The sequence below is a fragment of the Hesperophylax consimilis genome, chromosome 10 (genome assembly GCF_061612785.1).
Source record: "Hesperophylax consimilis isolate HC1 chromosome 10, BYU_Hcon_1.0, whole genome shotgun sequence".
NCBI classification, from domain to species: Eukaryota; Metazoa; Arthropoda; class Insecta; order Trichoptera; family Limnephilidae; genus Hesperophylax; species Hesperophylax consimilis.
The window spans coordinates 10,447,509-10,468,463 of NC_142845.1; the positions used below are offsets into that span (position 1 = coordinate 10,447,509).

Consider the following 20,955-nt stretch of genomic DNA (forward strand, 5'->3'; position numbering starts at 1 on the left):
ACCAAAAAAGTTCTTTAATTTCTGATGCTTTTTTGTGCCACTGATTCTAACTAACATCAACAGTATAATAATGATCGGATGTAACTGTTCATAAATATTTAATACCAGCGCAGAAAGATAGTCTGAATTCTCGATAAATCAGTACCAATTTAGAAAATGGCTATTAAAATAATTTTCTGTTGGGAACTTTACCGCTTGTCTTAATTCTAAAAACAGACCCTTCTAATTTTGACAATGACACTTAAATTCAAAACAAAAGTTGTATGAGTTAAAAGTTGTACCTATAATTAAACCGGAGTTTCAGACAGACGGAGTCACAACCTAAATTAGAGTTTTTAATAATTCTGTGCTACAGGATAATTCCTTTATTTGCGAATCCAGTCCATCTTTTTTGGAACTGGTGGGGAGATTCACTAATTACAATATATTATTTGGAGGCACATAGAATTAGTCATAAGAGCGTAACTCGATATATGATGATATATTTGTGGGGTATTATGCCGTGTTACGCTACCTCCTTCTTGAGCCAACGTTTCGGACAGCATTAAAGTGTCCATCATCAGGGCAGATGTGTAAACGAAGATTGTGGTGAAGAGTGTGGTGAATACGATACCGTATTGCGAGCTCCAATCCTCAAAGAGCTGGTATTACAATATAATTTTAAATAGTTTTCTGCGTTTAGTTTTGGTGTACCCGTCAATTACCGGGTACCAAGAGTTATTGAGCTTTAATGACATTTATGGAATTTTTGTGAATTTCAATTACCTCTTTAATGAGACGTGCTCTATGCGAGTTTAGTCTTCCCAGGATTTCCGGGAACTATTTCAAAGTATTGGCCGGTTTCATTTAAATGCTCGGCAATTGCCGATTTGTCAGGATGGCCTAGTTTAGGTAGGTGCTTTTTTGGTTTTAGTGAGAAACTTACGGGGGCGCGTCTCCATCGTGGAAGATGTACGGGTGGTGATGAGCAGCATTCAACCCAATGCAAGCAAACACGAAGCTTGAAAAGACAATGATAGCCAACCAGGTAGCGACGACTTCTTTAAGCCCGACGTCAGATAAAAGCAGCATCGCCAAAGGAATGGAGAATGGAATAAGATATTCTCGTTTCCTCTGCGTTTTGTTTATCGTCATTCTATATAATCTGAAAACCAATCCAACAATATAAGTGAGTGCAGTTATGTTTTGTGAGAACTAATGCATAAAATTTTTCAATTTTTACATGTAAAAAGTAATTCTTTCTTATGTGAGAACCGCACAAGAGTTTCGACTAATCCCAAACGTCTGAAGCAAGTGAGACTCTGGAATCCCCAATTAGGGTGTTTTGTGATGCTGAGTTATTGGGGTAGGGAAGGAGATTTATTTATTTATTTATTTTATTTATTTATTTGTTAAGACACACACAGTACAATTAGATATTTTTAGTTATTACATAGTTGTAGTACCTATTACGTATGTCCATAAAATATCATTATGTAATTTCGCCTGAGATTGTTATAAAAGGAAGGAAGTGTGTGGATAATAATAAAAATAATAAATAATAAATAATAAATGAATTGAAAACAAGAATTATAATAAGCTCACGAATTGTAATTGACTGTTAATAAATAGGAGTTTTGAAAAATGATGTGAAAATATTTTTGAAATATGTCATGCTAATAAATTTAATAAGTTCGTTTTGTATGTTAGAAAGGAATCATGAAAGATGTGATGGGGAAAGGTGAGAAATTAACGGTGGTCACCATACATGGCTAAAGTCATATCAAGCAACTTTCGATTCTAAATGGTCTACTAAAATATATGTACCGGTACCGTTTATAATCTAATGAAGAAATACCTTTGAATAAGACAGTTCGGTATTTACCCAATGCTGTTTCCAACAGCATTTCTTAAGAATACCAGTCATTCTGGCTTACATAGTTACGTCTTTGATAATTTCACGCGAGGCCGCCAATACAGGCTTCTGATTTTTCCCAGGTGCACAACTAACTTACCATTGCTGGTGTACCTGTGAGGACTGATTAGGTAAATTAACTTCCCCGCAGAAGATGTTGATATTTGCCATATGTCCTACAACGATTTTAAGCACGAAGTATTATTTTACCTTCAACTTTGTGCACCAACGTGTCGTATTTTTGTCCCACATGTAATAGTATATTTTTATTATGCGAACATTTTTTTTTTGTAATTTTCTTCATTGGTTTTGTATTATATTAGTTTTAGTAAAGTTCTTGATGAAATAAATGAATAAAAATATGTACAAATCGCATATATACAATATTATATTATTTTAATGAATAAAATAAAATTAAATTTACCATCGCTCGCATGGATTTGACCCTCCAGCTTGCTAGTCGAGACCCTTATCCCTTGACCACGGAGGACGTCTTTTTTGTAATTTTAAATTATATATAGTATATTACCTGGACGTTCCAGATTGGAAGATACAAAATTGCCCCGGTGTAAGACCAACATTCAGAATTGAAACATTACTTGAAATGGCTTTGGCAGTGTTTGGTGACGAGATGTAAATAACCTGGTTCTTACCCATCTCCCATTCCTCCCCACTGTCTTCAACCCCGCAACACATCAACATAATCATATAACATATCCATCGACGCCATAGTCTCACTGGCTCCAGACATACTGGTTTCAAATCATAAAGACATGTTGCGCTCCTTGTTGATCCAACATTTCGGACAGATGTGCCCTATCCCGAGACAAAAAATTCCCAAGACTTGCCAATACTTTATAATAATAATAATACTGACCGAAAGAAACAACTGACTGTAAGAAACAAATATAACATATAACTTATAAAATTGACATTTCATTACAAAATTGTACATTTGCAATAGAAACCGAGTAAGCAATGAATGTGGCAATGTATTCGTAAAGATACTCCCAGAGTAAACATCAGAGAAAAAGACTATTCGTATTTCTGTACTATTTATAAGTCTCACGTGTATTTGTTGACCATTACTTGTGGATCTGAACCGATTTTGCTTCGTCCTTCTTCTTGAGCCGATGTTTCAGACAACCATGGTTGAAGTTCTCAGGCCCAACGGACTCGGCTGGCCGACAGGCGGAATCCTTTGCCATTTGCTACGGATTAGAGCAATTGGTTCAGGAGCCTACAAGGGTTCCTGATGTCCAGACTCACCGCTCCAATCTGTTAGACCTATTCTTAACTACTGTGCCACACGGTTATAAGATTGACGTCACAGCGCCTCTGGGATCATCTGACCACTGCCTAGTGACGACATCAATCCCCGTTAGCCTCAGACCAACCAATGAGAGGCTGAGGAGAAAAGTGTGGCACTATAGGTCAGCAGATTGGTTCGGTATGCGGGCCCATTTCAACGCTTTTCCGTGGTCAGCTGTTTGTTTTCGGACTTCGGACCCTTCAAGATGTGCCCAGGAGATTGGTGAAGTCATCAAATTGGCGATGGATGGCTTCATACAATCGACTACTAAAGAAACTGGTGTGGGCTCAAAGCCGTGGTTCAGTCGACAATGCTCCGAAGCAGTTCGACGAAAAAACGCGGCTTACCGAGCCTACAACACATCTCGAACGCCCGAAAGCAGATCAGCATACAACAAATCGGCAAAGGAATGCAAGAGAATCATCAATAGGTCAAAATTCGAACACGACCTGCAGATCAGCAAAAAGCTGGCTGCCTGCCCGCATGGCAGCAGAGCATTCTGGTCGCTTGCGGGCTCAATAGGTCGAAATTTTTGCAAACCCAGTTTGCCACCTCTTACCAGACCTGACGGCTCACTAGCAAACACCGCCACCGAAAAGGCTAACTTATTAGGGAAAATGTTTGCGGAAAACTCGACCCTCGACGACGGGGGTGCTGTTCCGCCGTCGGTTCCTCACTGCGGCTTCTATATGAAAAAGCTGAGGATCCGGCATCGGGATGTACTCCACGTCATACGGGGGCTCGATGTTAACAAAGCTAGTGGACCTGATGGAATACCTGCCCTGGTATTGCAGAGGTGTGCTGCGGAAATAGTTCCAGTTTTGACAAAGCTCTTCAAAATGTCCCTGAAGTGTGGCACTGTGCCCTCTGGTTGGAAAAAAGCGGTAATTCACCCTATTCCCAAGAAAGGTGACCGCTCCAACCCGGCCAACTACCGCCCCATAGCGATCACATCAGTTCTGTCCAAAGTGATGGAACGTGTGATCAACGACAAACTGCTCACATACCTCGAGAAGAACAAAATTATCAACGACCGTCAATACGGATTCCGGCGGAACCGCTCGTGCGGTGATCTTCTCGCGTATGTGACGCATGTTTGGGGGCGGTGCCTGGAACGTCACGGTGAGACCCAAACGGTCGCACTAGACATATCCAAGGCCTTTGACCGGGTCTGGCACCGAGGACTTGTCAACAAATTGCATTCTTACGGACTTCCCGCATCCCTGTGTACGTGGATTGCTGACTTTTTAAGGGATAGGTCAATTCAGGCGGTTGCTGACGGTTTCACCTCTTCCTCGCACTCCATAAATGCTGGCGTCCCACAGGGATCGGTTCTGTCTCCGACTTTGTTTTTGTTGCACATCAATGACCTTTTGACATGTGCACCGATTCATTGCTACGCGGATGACAGTACAGTTCATGATAGCTTTTTGTTTGACAAGCCCCCAAAGGGCACACAAACTCCAACGGCTCGGAGGGCTTTGAAGCAGAGAATGGACGGTTATCTCGAGAGTATTTCCTCCTGGGGTAAAAATAATCTCGTCGAATTTAATGTTTCAAAGACCCAATCCTGTCTGATTACGTCTAAAAGGGATCCAAATGATAATCTAGTCTCCTTCAACGGAAGCAATCTTCCGAACAGGCCTTCCATTGATATGCTTGGTGTAACTATAAGTGACCAGCTCAGGTACGGGGGCTCCATCGAAGCCAGAGTAAAGTTGGCCTCTCAGAAGCTGGGCGTACTGTACAGGGCCCGCAGATACTTTAATAGTACACAACTGCTCACCTTGTACAAATCGCAAGTGCGCCCTACTGTCGAATTTGGCAGCCATCTCTGGTCTGGAGCCCCAAAATACCTGAAAAAAACCCTTGACTCTGTGCAGAAACGGGCGGTCCGTTTGATAGATTCCCCAATCTTAACAAACGGACTGCAATCTTTAGAGCACAGGCGTCAGGTAGGTATGCTGTCTTTGTTCTATCGGTATTACAATGGAAGATGCTCTGAGGAACTAGCGTCATTGATCCCTTCGGCACCGGTGCGTAGTCGGGATACACGCCAAACGCGCGCCCAACATTTGTACACAGTTGACACTTGTCACATGAGAACGGGTCGCTTCTACGATTCGTTCTTAAGTTCAACAGCTCGGCTGTGGAACGAACTGCCGGCCTCTGTGTTTCCTCCCTCCTACAACATGGGACTCTTCAAGACCCATGTTCACTCCTTCCTCTCCAAAAAAAGACCCTCCACACAGCATCCCCAAAGATGACATAGGCCCCGAGGGAAATTATTTTCTTCAGGGCCTCCTGTGTGGAGTAAATATAAAAAAAAAAAAAAAAACTTTATGGTGTCTTTCATCAAAGTTGAAATTTATTTTTCTTTGATTTGACAGACAACTATATTCAGTTTCGTTCTAAGAATTTTATTCCCATATATTTTTTAAAGTGGATTTTTCTTTGTTGTTAAAAGTTTCGATATTATTTTTTGTTTAATAAATAGAATTTTTCTTTAAATATCTTTTAGCTTTGAGCTGAAAAAGTTTTTCGCAGTACCCATAAAACTACCCAGCTTAAAAGCATTGGAGAGACAAAAAAATATAGTATTGAAAAAGTATTTATGAATCTTACCTTTTCATCGCCTGAACTAAGGCAAATGATATGTAAATAATGAAGGAATACGCATAGGAAACGTATTTGGCAAAGAAGTGCTTGTCTTTTCTGGGCAAGTACTGGAAAAAGGGTTCCAGAACGCTCATCTCGAAGTCCATCAGAGTATTTGGGAAAATATGATGTGATAAAACGTGGGTGACTCTCCATTCACTGAAAGAAAAATGTTTCATTTTAACAAAAATCTAAAATAACTTAATTTTTAAATTCGTCTATTTGAATATCAGTTTTGTTTAATTGCATGAATGTATGAATGAATATGAATCTTGGAAGAAGAAATTAATCCACTTCTCGACATCGAGCTGGAACTCGACAGATAGACTCGTTGTCGATGACAATGCATTTTATCAACTTTTGAACCTTGTATGGTAATAAGGCATACACACGCGGTCATGCACACATTTCTCTGAAGTCGAATGACATTACAGTATTTAATATGTGAAATTAATGTCGGATCTACCCAAGTGCGATTTGGCTCAGTTGTTAGTGCAGTCGACTCAAGTCCCTCTGGAGGAAGGTTCAATCATCAATAAACAAAAAATACATGTTAAAAATTCACAGCAGTTCAGAGCTAACAAGGGGGGGATAGATTAATAAAAATAGTATTGTAGAAAAAATATTTTTTTACGAGATCAATTTTTGGTCAATGTACAATGCTCGACAATCTGATTTCATACTGTATTTTACGTGTAATGCTCGTGTTTGATTCCTTGTAATAATCTCTCAGCAGAGCGGTACTGACAGTGTTTTTTATTTAAAAAATACGTGCAAATGTACCCACAGTGTTTTCTATTTTATACTTTATTCCTTTGGTGTTTTTCCCGCGTATGTATATGAAACCGCGACCTCTGAGTCTAGGGGTGGCGACACATTACGCTTTACACATCAAAGCGTTTTTTGACACCATATAGCTCGCCATACAATACCGTAAAGAACTGTAACACCTGACAGATGATGTGTTATAAGTGTGGGCGTAGGGACGATAATACGCATTGATCTACTAGCCAGGCGATATTTTAAAATGATGCAACTCCCTCTCCTGTCGTATCACGTTGCTGTCATTTTTCAATGTGACAGATCTCATATAAAAAAATAATATTCCGCGGCAGTTTCCCAATCCATCTGACCTCCTTTCCATGCTCCTTAAAGCAATGTTGAAGAATATGCCGCTGAGCATAACATTGCTAGTATGCAAGTCGGACGCAAACCCTACAAAAGTATTACAAGTCAGCCTCAAAGACACGAGAATAACAGAAAAATCCGAGGTCCAATGATTAGGACACATAATAATAGCGGAGCTCAATTATGATTCGGGTATTGAGCGAAAGAGAAGATCAATGCTCACTAGGGCAAATATGATCTTTCGGAGATTTAAAAAGTACACTTACTGCACCAGCTTATACACCATGGAGCTGTTGACCAACTACAATAAAGCGTCTCTAAAAGAATGCAAGTTTAATTCAACAACGCGTACCGAATCCTTTTTGGATTGTCCCGGTTCTGCAGTTTCACTAAGATGTTCGAAGAAGGGCGCGTTCAAGGATTCCGAGCCCTAATTAGATAATGGATCACCAACTACAGAACGCGACTAACCATGAGCGAAAACGCTCTTGTGAGCACTGGACTTCTGACAGGGTCCCATTTCTGATGTAATAGATGTCTAAACGATTATCTTCATTTTCTTTATTATTATTTATTTGTATACATTTTTTAACAATATTTTTATTTTACTTTAAATTCTATGTAAAGGGTTTTCCAATAAGAGGTGTTATTTTGATATTCAATCGTAAAAGATCGATGGTTTCGTTGCTTGCGTGGCACGTAGCGCCATCTTGTTGGAAGTAAACACTGTCTAGATCAATACCATCTAATTCCGGCCATAAAAAATTATTAATCATTTCTCGATAGCGCAATCCATTCACCGTAACTGTTGCTCCAGCCTCATTTTCGAAAAAGTAAGGTCCAATGACTCCGCTGGACCATAAACCGCACCAAACAGTCACACGTTGAGAATAGATAGGCTTTTCAACAATAACTCTTGGATTTTTCGAGTTCCAGATACGACAATTTTGCTTGTTGACGAAGCCACCGAGGTGGAAATGGGCCTCATCACTCAAGATGATTTGAATTTGATTCATTCAAGTGAATTTTAATAATTTCAATGCGTTGTTGAAGCGTGTATCGTTCCATTTTTATTAATGGCGTAGTTTTTACTTGTCAAATGTCAAAAAATGACAGCTTTAAAATTAACATTCACTGAAATAGCGGGCTATTCAAAATAACACCTCTTATTGGAAAACCCTGTATTACATAGAACTCGTAGGATTGCACCACCCTCCCCGAGATCTGGAATAAAAAAGGCAAAAAAGAAGAAAAAAACAACAATTCAATCTAATCGGCACCCAGTCGGCAGTCGTTGTCACCTATTTAGTGAAGAATGGCGTAAAATTAATTTGACTTCAGCGAATTATTTGAATTCGGCGCATTAGTTAAACACAATATATTGTGAGGGTGATAAATATTTTCAAATTTTGCATGTGTACAATGTTCAAAGGAAGAGCAAATAATTGCATACATGTCTAGGAATAAATTATATCGGGCTTTTGAATAATAACTTGTTTACATGTTTAATTTATAGATATTCAGGATTATTCAAGTTACCTGGAATTAGAAGGTTTCAGCAATTAACTGAACGCTGGTATGTAGTGAAAACCATACATAGTCTTAAATTAATTTAAAGAAATATTAAAATCTATGCAATTAAACGGAAAAAAAATTCCTATAAACTTTATTAAGAATTCGCGAAAAATTTGTAAATTATAATATGATTTTTTTTAAGAAAGACAACTATTGTCGGGTTACGAATAACCTAAAATCTCATATATTTGAAAATCTCCTACTACCTCCAAACTAAACGGAAAATATTGTTTGTATAGTGATGGAGGACTTAGCCAGTCGAGGATTTGAACGTACGATGCCTGGGTGGGACCCAAACGCGATGCCAACTCAGCCACTGATCGGTGATAATTATTGAATGCGCACTTGTTTCCGTTATTATGTATTAGGTATGTTATTGTATATTGTGCACTTGTTTATGTTACTATGTTTAAGGAATATTACTATGCATTGTGCACTTGTTTACGTTACTATGTATTAGGTATATTATTATGTATTGTGCACTTGTTTACGTTACTATGTATTAGGTATATTATTATGTATTGTGCACTTGTTTACATAACTATGTGTTAGGTATATTATTATGTATTGTGCACTTGTTTACGTTACTCTGTATTAGGTATATTATTATGTATTTTTCACTTGTTTACGTTACTATGTATTAGGTTACATTAGGTTTATTATTATATATGTGCACTTGTTTCCGTTGCTATTCATTAGGTATGTTATTATGTATTCTGCACTTTTTCACGTTATAATTAAGTATTGTGCAATTCTTTAAGTTACTATGTGTAAGGTGTTTTAAATGGTATTGCGTACTTTTTACGTTACCATATCTAAAAGGGTGACCGGGGATGTCATCAAAATGACAATTCAACACACCTCCAAAAAGTGATATGAAGTCATGAAAAGTGATTAAATAAAAACTAGGTTAAAAAGGTTACATAAGTAACTATTAAACATAGTTTTTGTTTCATTACTTTATATCTTATCTTACTCTATATCACTTTTTGGAGGTGTGTTGAATTTTCATTTTGATGAAATATCATGGAACACTTAATAAGGTATATTATTATGTAGTGTGCACTTGTTTACAACTATGTATTAGATATGCTATTTTGTTGTCGTGCTAAGTTAGTGGTTCTTTGTCTTAAAAAAATATACATGTAAAAGCCGAGCTGGAAATGAAAAATCAAAATAAATGTTTATTTATTTATTATCAAAATATAATTTCAGGTTTTTTTTCTGTTTGTCATGCATTTACTCTTTATTTTTAAAATCTTGTAAGAGCCCATCGGAGCGAAACGTGATAGTGAAAAATATAATTTTTACCTCACAGTTCTCTCATATACAACCAAAACATGGAAATAATTTTATATTAATTTACATAATTTGTTCAATGAACACTCAACTCTTCAATAAAGCTTCTCTGATTATCTGCACAGAACGAAATCATATATCAAAGGGAATTTCCAAAAGTCTAGAATTCTAGAACCTTCGTAAATGCATAATAAATCAATGAGTTATTTAAGTAAGAGCTACAATATACGTTTTCAACTAGGGTGTGTGTGTGATGAATTAATAAAAGATTTTTAAATATTTCGCACAGTCTGCGCATAATTATTCTAGTAATGCCGGGATCACTCGAGGACAATACAGAAGACAAAAACAATATTGTCCAGTCCCTGCTCCTCTATCAACGAACAGCCTCGACCGCGCAAGGCGCGACAATAGGACAATACAATAATATTACCGCGGTTCAAACGCAGGACACTGCGAAAATGGATAAACGACGACACGCGTGACGAGCGAGTTCGCAAAAATATTAGGTTTTGTATACCAAGATCTATTGAAGTGTTCCATTTACGTAACATTTTAAGCTGAAATACGAGATTCGAGCGCCGACAACGCTGAGAGTTGAGATTTGTGCGCGCGGAGCTATTGTCCTACTGTTTTGTCAAAACGCGTATACACGCGAACATTAGACATTATGTTTTATTTTTCCGTCTTTCTCAGGGACAGTGTCTTGGAGCATTGTTTTATTAACTACTGTTCCTATTAGTAAAGTCAATCCGGAGCTGGGACAAAACAGTATTGTACTGTCCTCGTATGATCCAAACATTATTCTCGGACACTGTCTAATAGTGTCTAGCCCTATCAATAGGGCTCATTATTATTAATATATTTGATTGATGTTTATTATTACAATAATTTATTTTCAATCGGCAAGTATTCGCTTGCATCAAGATTTTCTTTAAAAAATGTTCATAATCAGGTTTATATTTCCGAAGCAAACAAAATATAATTTCTTTTTCATATTTTCAAAAAAAAATTTATCTAATGTACACAGATGAATTTAGTCAATGGAAGTCAAATTTGTTTTTTGGCACATCAAAACCAACAAGTATTGTGAAAATAATAAAATTTTAACAAATCCGTTAAACTTTTTGAATTACATCATATTTTTTTGTACGTTTAAAACTTGTTATTTTGAATCTATTGAAAACGTTATTAATGTATATTTTTAAAGGTCACAAACTGATTTCGGTTTTATGGAACAATGTTCTGAAAAATGGAAATCACTTTGAAGTTATCATTATAATGTCAATTTTTCCAGTATGTCTATCAGTATTCAATTTCCAAGAATAAATTTATTAAGTCAAAATGTCGCCATTATCCACATGTTTTATTATTTTAAGCTTTAACAAATATCCAATTGGCAATATATTTGTATTGTTCCAATCAGTTTAAAATTTGGAAAAGTTTTTTTTCAATTAGAGGAAATCCAATCTTTGTACTCTGACGAAGTTTCTATCCATTTCCTTAGCTACAGGAATAATCTAAGTTATGCATTGTTTTTTTACCTTTTTAAATTAACTTTAACCCTTAGCTTTGAGTAAAATCACTCAAATAATAATTTAACGAGCAAAAATTAAACCAAAAATCCAAATAAACCTTATGAATACCGATTTAATAAAAGTGATGTACCAAATGAATATACGATATTTGGATAAGTCTCGTGAGGGTCGCAGACATCAATAGTCCCAGGCTGGGAAATTAAGCTGATTATCTCGTCGTTATGCTACATAAAAGCACTAAGTCTAACTGCTGTTTGACTAAATTATGAGTAGTAATTCAGTTAAAAAAAAATAGTTTTTAAAGTTATGTCCATTTTACTGGCTGCGATATTTTTTGCATTAATTCAAAGGCAAAACATGTGTACAGGAAATAAGTACTTAGAGACATCACACACTTTCCTAGAATAAATTGATAAAATGACCCATCATTTGAATGATATGTAATATACTCACGGCACGTTCCAGAGTGGAAGATACTTTTAGTATCGCCCTGGTGTAAGATCACCATTCAGAATTGAAACGTTGCTTGAGATGGCTTTAGACATTTACCTTCGTCTTCCCCATCTCCTTCCTCTCCCCAATACCTTCAGCCTTACAACGCAAACTCAATTGCGGATGCCATAGTCTCACTGGTTCCAAACGGTTGGGAGCAGTTGAGACTCTTGTGCGGTATTCACATTTGAAAATCGATGTTTATATCACATTCTCCTTTGTTATACTATTCATCAGCGAAAATCATCGATATATCAACTATGTTGGTCGATGGTGAAAATTTTTTATATCATCTTAGTTTTTTTTCAAAAAAATGTAAAATTGAAGTTTTTTTACCATAATAATAATGTTTGTTTCAAAACATAACTTATTGATGATTGTGTATAGAAAAAATAAAGAATTATCACGTTATAAACTTTCAAAATCAAATCACAAAACTGTTCCAACAATCTGTTCAAGAGAGAATTTCAATATTTAAAAAGTTTGATCAATTTCAACAGCAGTGAGGGATATTAAATTTGATCTATATAACTTCGGGTAGCGAAACACGCCCCCGGCACTCTACCATCGGTTTATCTGCTCAGTACCGCAAACCTTATTTTTCTAGCTTCGATAATAATGGACATACTTGAGATAGCAAGCAAATTTTCAATTCATTTTAATTTTTTTATTACATAAATTAGTTAAAGAAATACAAATATTTCACTTTCTAACTAAATTTAAGCCATATAATATTAACAAACTAAATAATGATAATTTTACACAATGTGACAATAGTAATAGACAATAGTAGTGTTTCCGGCATATTATGCCTAGTTTTTGTGATCACACACCATAATATGCTTTTTAAGAATTTGTGCATATAGGAACTTTTAATATTTTTTATAAATCCTAAAAATATAGGGTAAACGGTTAAAACTCGAGCGCTTAATCCAGTTATTGACGAGAGCACACGAAGTTAAGATCAAACAGTTTTTTTTCTTAATTGTACTTATTCGATTCTCCGTTTTCAGGCTATCGAGAAGGATACTGTAAATGTTTAAACCCTCGTGGCCTATACTTCTCTTACCATTCTTTCCTGTATTAGTGTAAAATTTATTATGTTGTCTTGTATATTTTTCGTGTAATTGTGATGTTTTTACACATGTTGTGTTCGTGTGTATAAGCACATTTTGTATTTTGCAGATTAAAAGGCATGTTATATTCATACAATTTTCTAATTTTCCATAGTTCTTATAAGTATTTATATCCTTAGCAATAAGAGAAATAATCAGTTTACTTAGTTATTCTTTTAAGAAACCCTTTGAAAATGTTTTAAGTGATCTTTGAATAATGTAAAAAATATTAATCACAACACTTGTTTCATGCTTACTTACAAATATTGCATTAGTTTGATAGAAATTAAGTTTTGGGGTATTATGCCGTGTTGCGCTTCTTCCTTATTTAGCTAACGTTTCGGACAGCATTACAGTATTCATCATCAGGGCAGATGTGTATTGATGGACACTGTAATGCTGTCCGAAACATCAAAAGGAGGTAGCCAAACACGGCATAAAACCCAAAAAAAAAATCACTGATACTTTTGGCCAAAAAAAATCTAAGAAAAATAAACAATTATTGTTTTTACAATGATGTTTATATATCTCACTACGGATCATAATACAATCATTGTTATCATAATAGAGGGCTTTTAATTGTTTATTCTATAGTTTTATCCCATCGGAAACTAATTAAATTAGTTTCATGAATAATTGCACTGCAAAATTTGCATTTAATTCAAATAAACCCATAAAAACAGGAAACTAATCAAGGAAAGTGGCCGTTTCCTAACTAGAACACTCGCCAATTCATTGTAGGTTGCATAAAACGTGTTCGGCAGTGTAATAATTGCAGCGATGTAGGACTGGGTTAAATAAAACTATTTTACAAGTAGGTACCGGAGGAGTTTATCAATATATTTTTTTCCTGACCTTTGACTGTAGTAATTTATATGCGTGATGACACTATTAAAAAATTATTAATTTGAATGACTTTAATACTATAGTATTTATTGTTTTTGTTATTAATTTGTAGAATTTAATTATTTTTTACTTTAATGTAAATCATATTTAATAATATTATAAAATATAAAATCTAGTGTCTCAATTATTTTATCATTAAATCGGTTTAACCGGTAATATATCATTTAAATTGAGAGGGGGTAAAATAGAATCATATAAATAAGTCGTCTAAACGTGGTTATAAACACAGTTCGAAAATGGCCTTGAAAGCCGAAACAGCTGTAACAATAACAAAAACCAAAAAATGCTCGCAGAACTTAATAATAATATAATTAAATTTGATTTAAATTCACCCGCCATAACACAGGGTCATCCCTAGCATGGAGGGTGAAATATCACAAAAAACGACATGTACTCTCTAAATCATGTATCAATAAAATAAAATAAATAAATTTAAAAAAAGAGACTTTTATACTATAAATACAATGGTGTTGATATTTGGTAAGCCTTTCATGAGAGAACACTAACATTCTTGCAAATAGACTTAAACACACTTTCTTCGCAATTATTTGATATTTAAATCAGATTCAGTCTTATTTATGGTAATTCCCTTATACGCCGCTGAAGCATTGATAAAACCATACGGGGAGGAAGGCCTGCTGGGGTTAAGATCACTTCTCATAATAATATTCAAGTCAGATTTGTTTAGACTATTATCACTTTGTACCATTAGCGTTTTGATGCTAACTTCACGTTTTTTCAGATGACATCATGCCAATGATCCTGTCTGTTTTTATTTGCATCGTAATCCGGCCAATTCGATTGTTCGTCCATCGATATTTTGTTTTAAAATATCCCTCTGATATTGCCGCAATTGGATGTTACTAGTATTTATATTTACATTACACGACATAAATATCTCGTAAAGTTTGCGAAATGTCGTGCATTCTTCATAATATTGCCGGCGCTATCCCAACGCCATACTGCAAGGGGAAAGCCGATATAAATCTGACAGTTTTGCACTAACACGGCTGGTATACGCCATCCGCAACGATTATGTGTAACGTTTTCCACAATCCCGAACTTATACGCCCGTATAATATTAATACCGTGATTATGGGTAAGACGGTTTAAGCTTAAGTACATGATTACATTTTGAACGTCGTCGCTTCATAGTGCAAAACGTTATCGGTATCGCCCTTGTAAAATACTGGCACTAGCATAAAAAGATAGGCACTGATTAAACTATTAATTTTCTGCTTCAGGGTAAAACTTTAAACCATAATTAATGAATAGCTTTATTTAAAAATTGTAGTTAGATCCAATACTGAGAACAGGCCAAAAAGCAAAGCATTGAGCACTGTGTTTCACTTGTTAACATGTCAAATTCAACAAACATTGTCAATGCGCTTCAATGCTTCAATGCGGAACCCTTATATTATTACCCTACTCGTAAATGCATTATTTTGTGTGCTCGCAGACAATGGTTGCTCTTAGCTATCAGATATAGAAGATTATGAAATACTTACTCAGAAGACATCAGGGTGAGGTCAAACATGTACATCCTCCAGTTATCTTTCTGATGGAAGAAGTTATGGGCGCAGACTCCTGTCCAAGCCAAGGTTAATCCTCCCAAAAGAACACATCCAAGCTTAGCGAAACCCCAGTCTGTTCTGACGGCCAGAATCGAAAACAAAAACGTGCAGAAAACTATCACATCCAAAACCCTTTTACTGGAACTCCCGTGGCTTTTGGGAATTTTCTTCATTTCTTCTATTACCCTTGATTTTAATGTTTTATAAAAACCGTCTTCATTGAATGTGAATGGTGAGTTTCTAAGACTTTTAGCGTCTCTCACGTAGTATTTTGCTAAAATGGCTTCCGGTGTCTTTGACAAATGATGGATTTCGAATGCTTCTGTGATGTCCGTTCCCTGAAAAAAGTTACAACATCATATAAAGTTTTCGGACTCGTAATTCAAAACACTAAACTCTAAAATATCTTATTATTTTTTTTTTTTTGGTAAACTAATGTTTAAGACAAATTTTTTATGCATAGCACAAAGGGTAACAATTATTTTTATAAGCAATAATTATTAGCCTGAAACATTCATCCATATTGAAAATTAATTTATATTTTTCAAGTTCAAGTATCTTCACCAAAAATGTGGACAATTTGTCTCGACGCCATCTAGTGAGAGAGTTAGCACTTACAATACCTTTCCCATATAAAATAAAGTTGGTTGTTTTCAGGTGAAAAAATGTAAAAAGCAGTAATTGTTGAATGAAACACTAGTATATATTGAATTATTTCGCGGATAAGCGATAAGCCGCCATAGCTCAGTGGTCAGAGCTGTCGACCGGAAATCGAAAGGACACGGGTTCAAGTCCCGTTGGCGTCATGTATCTTTTATCAGGAGATTATTCAATGTGGATGAGTGTTTCAGGCTAATAATTATTGCTTCTAAAATATCTTTTTCGATTAACACAAAGTGAATACAAATTAATGGATTGTTTTTTTTTTTTTTTTTGTAATTATTTTTTTATTTTTAATAATATGTTTACATGGTACATAATTCATTTTACATCTTGGGTCTTTTTACTACTCTTCCATTGAAAGCATTTGCTTGTGTATGGAAGGGGAGTGTACATAAATGTTGTTGTTAGTTAGTACTAATTGTTTATTGTACTGTTTATTTTTATATCTTGCCAAACTCCAGATTACGTACCAATTAAGTACGATATCATATTTGTTTGGACTGATGGAATGAAATGTTAATATTTGTCGTGACCTTAAGTTGTTTTGCTGCGAATTTCTAGAAATGGAACGTGTTATGTCAGTAGCAATCTGCGTGAATAGGTCAACCAGGCCAAACACTCAGCCACTAGAACTAGTCTCCTCGGTGAAATATTAATCGTTTTTTCGATTTCTTAGGCATTCCACAGGTATAAGATATTTTAAACCTTTTGATTTTAAAGAGATTTTTTTTCTTACAGTGTAAACATTTCAATAACATTTATGATGATTCACTGTTTTGTTCAAAATAAACAAAATACAAAGGGTAGAGCTTAAATGTACCTGGCAACATACTATGTCTTGCAGCTAACCTAATTAACAATAATTAAGGTACATATTATAATATTTGTGGACATCTTATAACGTAAGTTGGCGGAAGAAACATCCGTAGTCAGTGAAAAAAAAACATTTTTTTATTTAAAAACAATTAGAAACATTATTTTTAACGAAATGTGTATCTTTTTTCACCTATTTTGAAAATGTTTTTTTTTTATTTTTAATTGAATATTGAAAATTATAATTACAATTTAAAACCTAAAACATTATCTTAAGGTAATATAAACTTAAGGATTTTTTTGTTGCTTCATTGTTGGTGGAACAAATATTATACGTTGCTTTATTTGCGAATGTAATCAGTATTATGCCCTTTGGGTGATTTTTCACAAAAACAAAATTATCCAAGTTACCATTTATTATTATTATTCCAAGCAGAGATTTTCACATTGTTCTTTATTATTCTAATAAACTTTAGTTCATTGTAGTAAAAGTAAGCACAACGTATTAAAAAGATATATCTTTATCTCAAAAAATACACTTGAGAAATGTAATTGCATGAAAAATAAACAAAATACAACAGTTAAGAAATATATTACGTACTTGAAAATAAACAAAAAATATCGTAACAGTAATATAAGAATAAAAAAGTAGTTTGACTAGTATTTATTCTTAATTAATTTGAAAGGTTGGAATAGAAAAATCATGATTAATGGATGGTTGTTTCAGAAAATTTGAACAATTCATCATATTTCAAAGTTGATTTTAAAGTTTTGTAAGGGTTATGTTCAAGTTCCGTTAAAATTTCAGTTTTGTGAAACAACTGGCCAGTAACGATACAACAACAGAACTTGAATAGAACCTTCACAGAACTTTAAAATCAACTTCGAAATTTGATGAATTGTTCAAATTCTCTGAAACAACACTTTTGTAAATTTTATTGAGTAAGAAAGATATTATCATTAAAATGATTATATTGTGTACTTCATTTTGTAAATTATCAATTATTTTGTATTCCCTCTGATTTTATAAAGAAGATATAGTTGGTTTTACTTTTTTTTGGATTAATTACTGTGGATTTTCCCATGTTTCATAATAAGAAATGATATGTGAATGATATGTGAATGATACGTGAATTATATGTTAATGATATGTGCATGATATTTGAATGTTATATTAATGATGTGCGGATGTATTTACCTGCATTTCTTTTATAGGTCGTACAGCAGAATAACTTTTTTATGACGTACGAATCCAGAAATTGGACCATCATTAGATCATCTTCCTTTTGTCTCTAACCATATAAAAAGGTTTTGGCATAGTTCTAGATGTTTTGAAAACTTCAAACCAACAAGTTAATACAAAAACGTATCGAGATCCGATTGACTATGCATGTTTCTTTCTATAATGCACGAACTATGAATGTTTCTTCCTAGTAAATTTTGAAATGACATTTCAAGTTTATTTCACATGAACCAAAACTTTACGTTCATTTCTCTTGTGACTGAGTGAGTTTTATTGAATTGTTATATAACATACTGGTAGAAACCACTAAAACCTACAAATTGACTTTTCCACCAACTTTATCCTACTTTCATGGAGAAAAATGAGTGTGGCTGATTTATTAAAATCTAATAAGCCCTTTCCGCAAAATATTAGTCCATTCAAAATATATATGCAGCTGCGCTTTTCCTGATAAATATATCAATGAATTGCGACAATTTAAGAATTTTCATAAACACGTTCCAACGTCTTCATGACACACTCGTGTTTTACTGATAGTTTGTTAATAACTAAGCAATATTTTTATCAGTAAGTTTTTTTCCGTGTGCCGAAGAGACAGGCAGAGGATGAATAAAATGAAGAGATATTAATTTACTCAAAATATAAAAACATAAAACATGAAATAATGTTTAAGGTGTGGTGACATTTCTTAAGTGATTATTTTAAGTGGCTTTTTAGTTTTTATTTAAATTGAAATGTTTTGTGGTCTTTTTAATTTTTATTCAAAGATTGTTATATACCTACCTACTTTATCCTTAGAGTAGGGTCCTATCTAAAACATTTTTGTTTGTTTGTGGTATTATTATAATTTTTTATAAATCTTGTCGCGTGATTATGTGATGAGTTATTACCTTATTAAACCTGATTGTAATATTTAATCATAAAATATAGAATAAATAACATAAGATCATTTCAACAACGATCAATAAAATAGATAGAAAATCCAGTCCCGATAAAACTATAGGATCTGGGTTCAAGTCCCAGTTACAACCGTTATTTTTTTTGTGTCCTCATCTCTGTAATATTATTTTGGGAGTTGTTGATATTATTTTTTTCCACGATTAATAATTTTAACTTACTTTTAAAATTGCTGGTGAATGACACAGCGACGCAACGGTAACAAATTTTAAAAAAACAAGTGTATGTTTAAAAATAAAGCCCTTCAAATATAAATAAACCATGTCAACATCTTGACTTCGTGATACAACAGCACAAGATCTTCATAAATATTTATTTAACATAATTTGCTTCATGCTTTTAAAATGCAATTTAAGAAAATCGTGTGATACGTAAATAATATATCATAACAATATATTTCTATATAAGAGATTTAATGTAATATATTAAGGTACAAAAAGTTGTGTAATTATAAATGAAGTCCTGCAGAAGATATACCTTGTGCCTTGCGTCCCTCAGCGAAGGGTACACCAGCTGGAAAATAATACAAGTTTGTTCTTACCTTGGTCCACTTAAGCCAGTTTTCCCCGCCCGGGTGTTTGCTGATAAAGTCCTGCAGGTCATAGAGTTTATTGCCGACCCTCCAGAGACCCTCCGCCCCATCATCCATGGCCTTCCCTGCCATCCACTGGTAGGCGTCCTTGATACCCGTGTCCCTCAGCGAGGGGTATATCAGGTGGGGGAAGCTGACATCTTCTTGCAACGGTGCCATCTTTGTAAATAACCTTAAAGAAATTATTTACCATTAGGTCTAAGCTAAAAAAAAATAATTCAAGATCTGTGTTGGGTGTTGGTTTTCTTTTTATACTATTTACAGGTGGTGATATAAAGTAGTACAAGAAATATTTCATCGTGTGTGTTGATATTGTGGTGTGTTCATACGGTGACGCTATGTAGTTAACTAAGTTTTTTGGGTAATATTTATTGATTTACTGAAGTGTCGATAGATTTAAAAGAATTCTTCAATACTCCAGCGAATTAATTAATATTAAAAAACCCAACAGCATTGTAAAAATAAATCATTTGATAATATTTGTAGCCATTTCATTAATTCCGACATATTCTTTGTGGCTATTTTTTTCTTATTTGTTTCGTTATTCGATTTCTATCTGAAAACAGGAACGTGCTACATTTTATTTTACGACTAGTATGAACTTGACGCGTCATATTATTTATGTCAATGGTTTCACTATACTTCACATTCACAGAATTTGTTCATATAATAATATACTAAAGAAGTGTTTAAATAACGATTCAGGTTAAGATTTGAAACATTAATGTAGTTTCGAAATAAAGTATTATTCTCTAAGGACATGCACTGACTGAAGACCGACACAGACTTGAAACTTATACGTTATGCTTTACCTGTTATATTCGCAATTGCGCTGTATGTTAATTGAAGCCACTTAATTGCATAATTAAACCAACGTGATATTTGTCAGATATAACGTCATTAGTTATTGCACGTTTCGAACGTCATTCCATTGCAAAGTTGTGTGGGTTTTACGCTGAGCCGGTTTTCTAATGTAATATCAAATAAATGTTAACTCTGTTGTGTTCTCCGACCAACAAATGGCATCGTTATCATTAAGTACTTAACAAGAACAACATATATGACTTACGCTGATTTAACTAATTTATTTAAACACTGTTCATTGAAAAACTAGAATAAATTATTTTCAGTTTCAAAGTTAAAGATAAATCGTCAGTTTTCATAATATTGAGAGGTGAAAAGGTCTAAAATTAGTA

General features: G+C 34.4%; 1 protein-coding gene across 1 annotated transcript in view; it reads right to left on the minus strand.

The window, feature by feature from the left end:
- Positions 1 to 20,955, minus strand: part of LOC149420268 (cytochrome b5-related protein-like) — a 58,033-nt gene that overhangs the window by 11,180 nt on the left and 25,898 nt on the right. Inside the window, exons 2-5 of the mRNA XM_089636562.1 lie at positions 19,709 to 19,931; positions 15,426 to 15,829; positions 5,832 to 6,023; positions 926 to 1,144 (exon numbers count right to left, since the gene is read on the minus strand). Coding sequence (XP_089492688.1) covers positions 926 to 1,144; positions 5,832 to 6,023; positions 15,426 to 15,829; positions 19,709 to 19,918 — 1,025 coding nt within the window. The 5' untranslated portion in view covers positions 19,919 to 19,931. The remainder of the gene's footprint in view (positions 1 to 925; positions 1,145 to 5,831; positions 6,024 to 15,425; positions 15,830 to 19,708; positions 19,932 to 20,955) is intronic.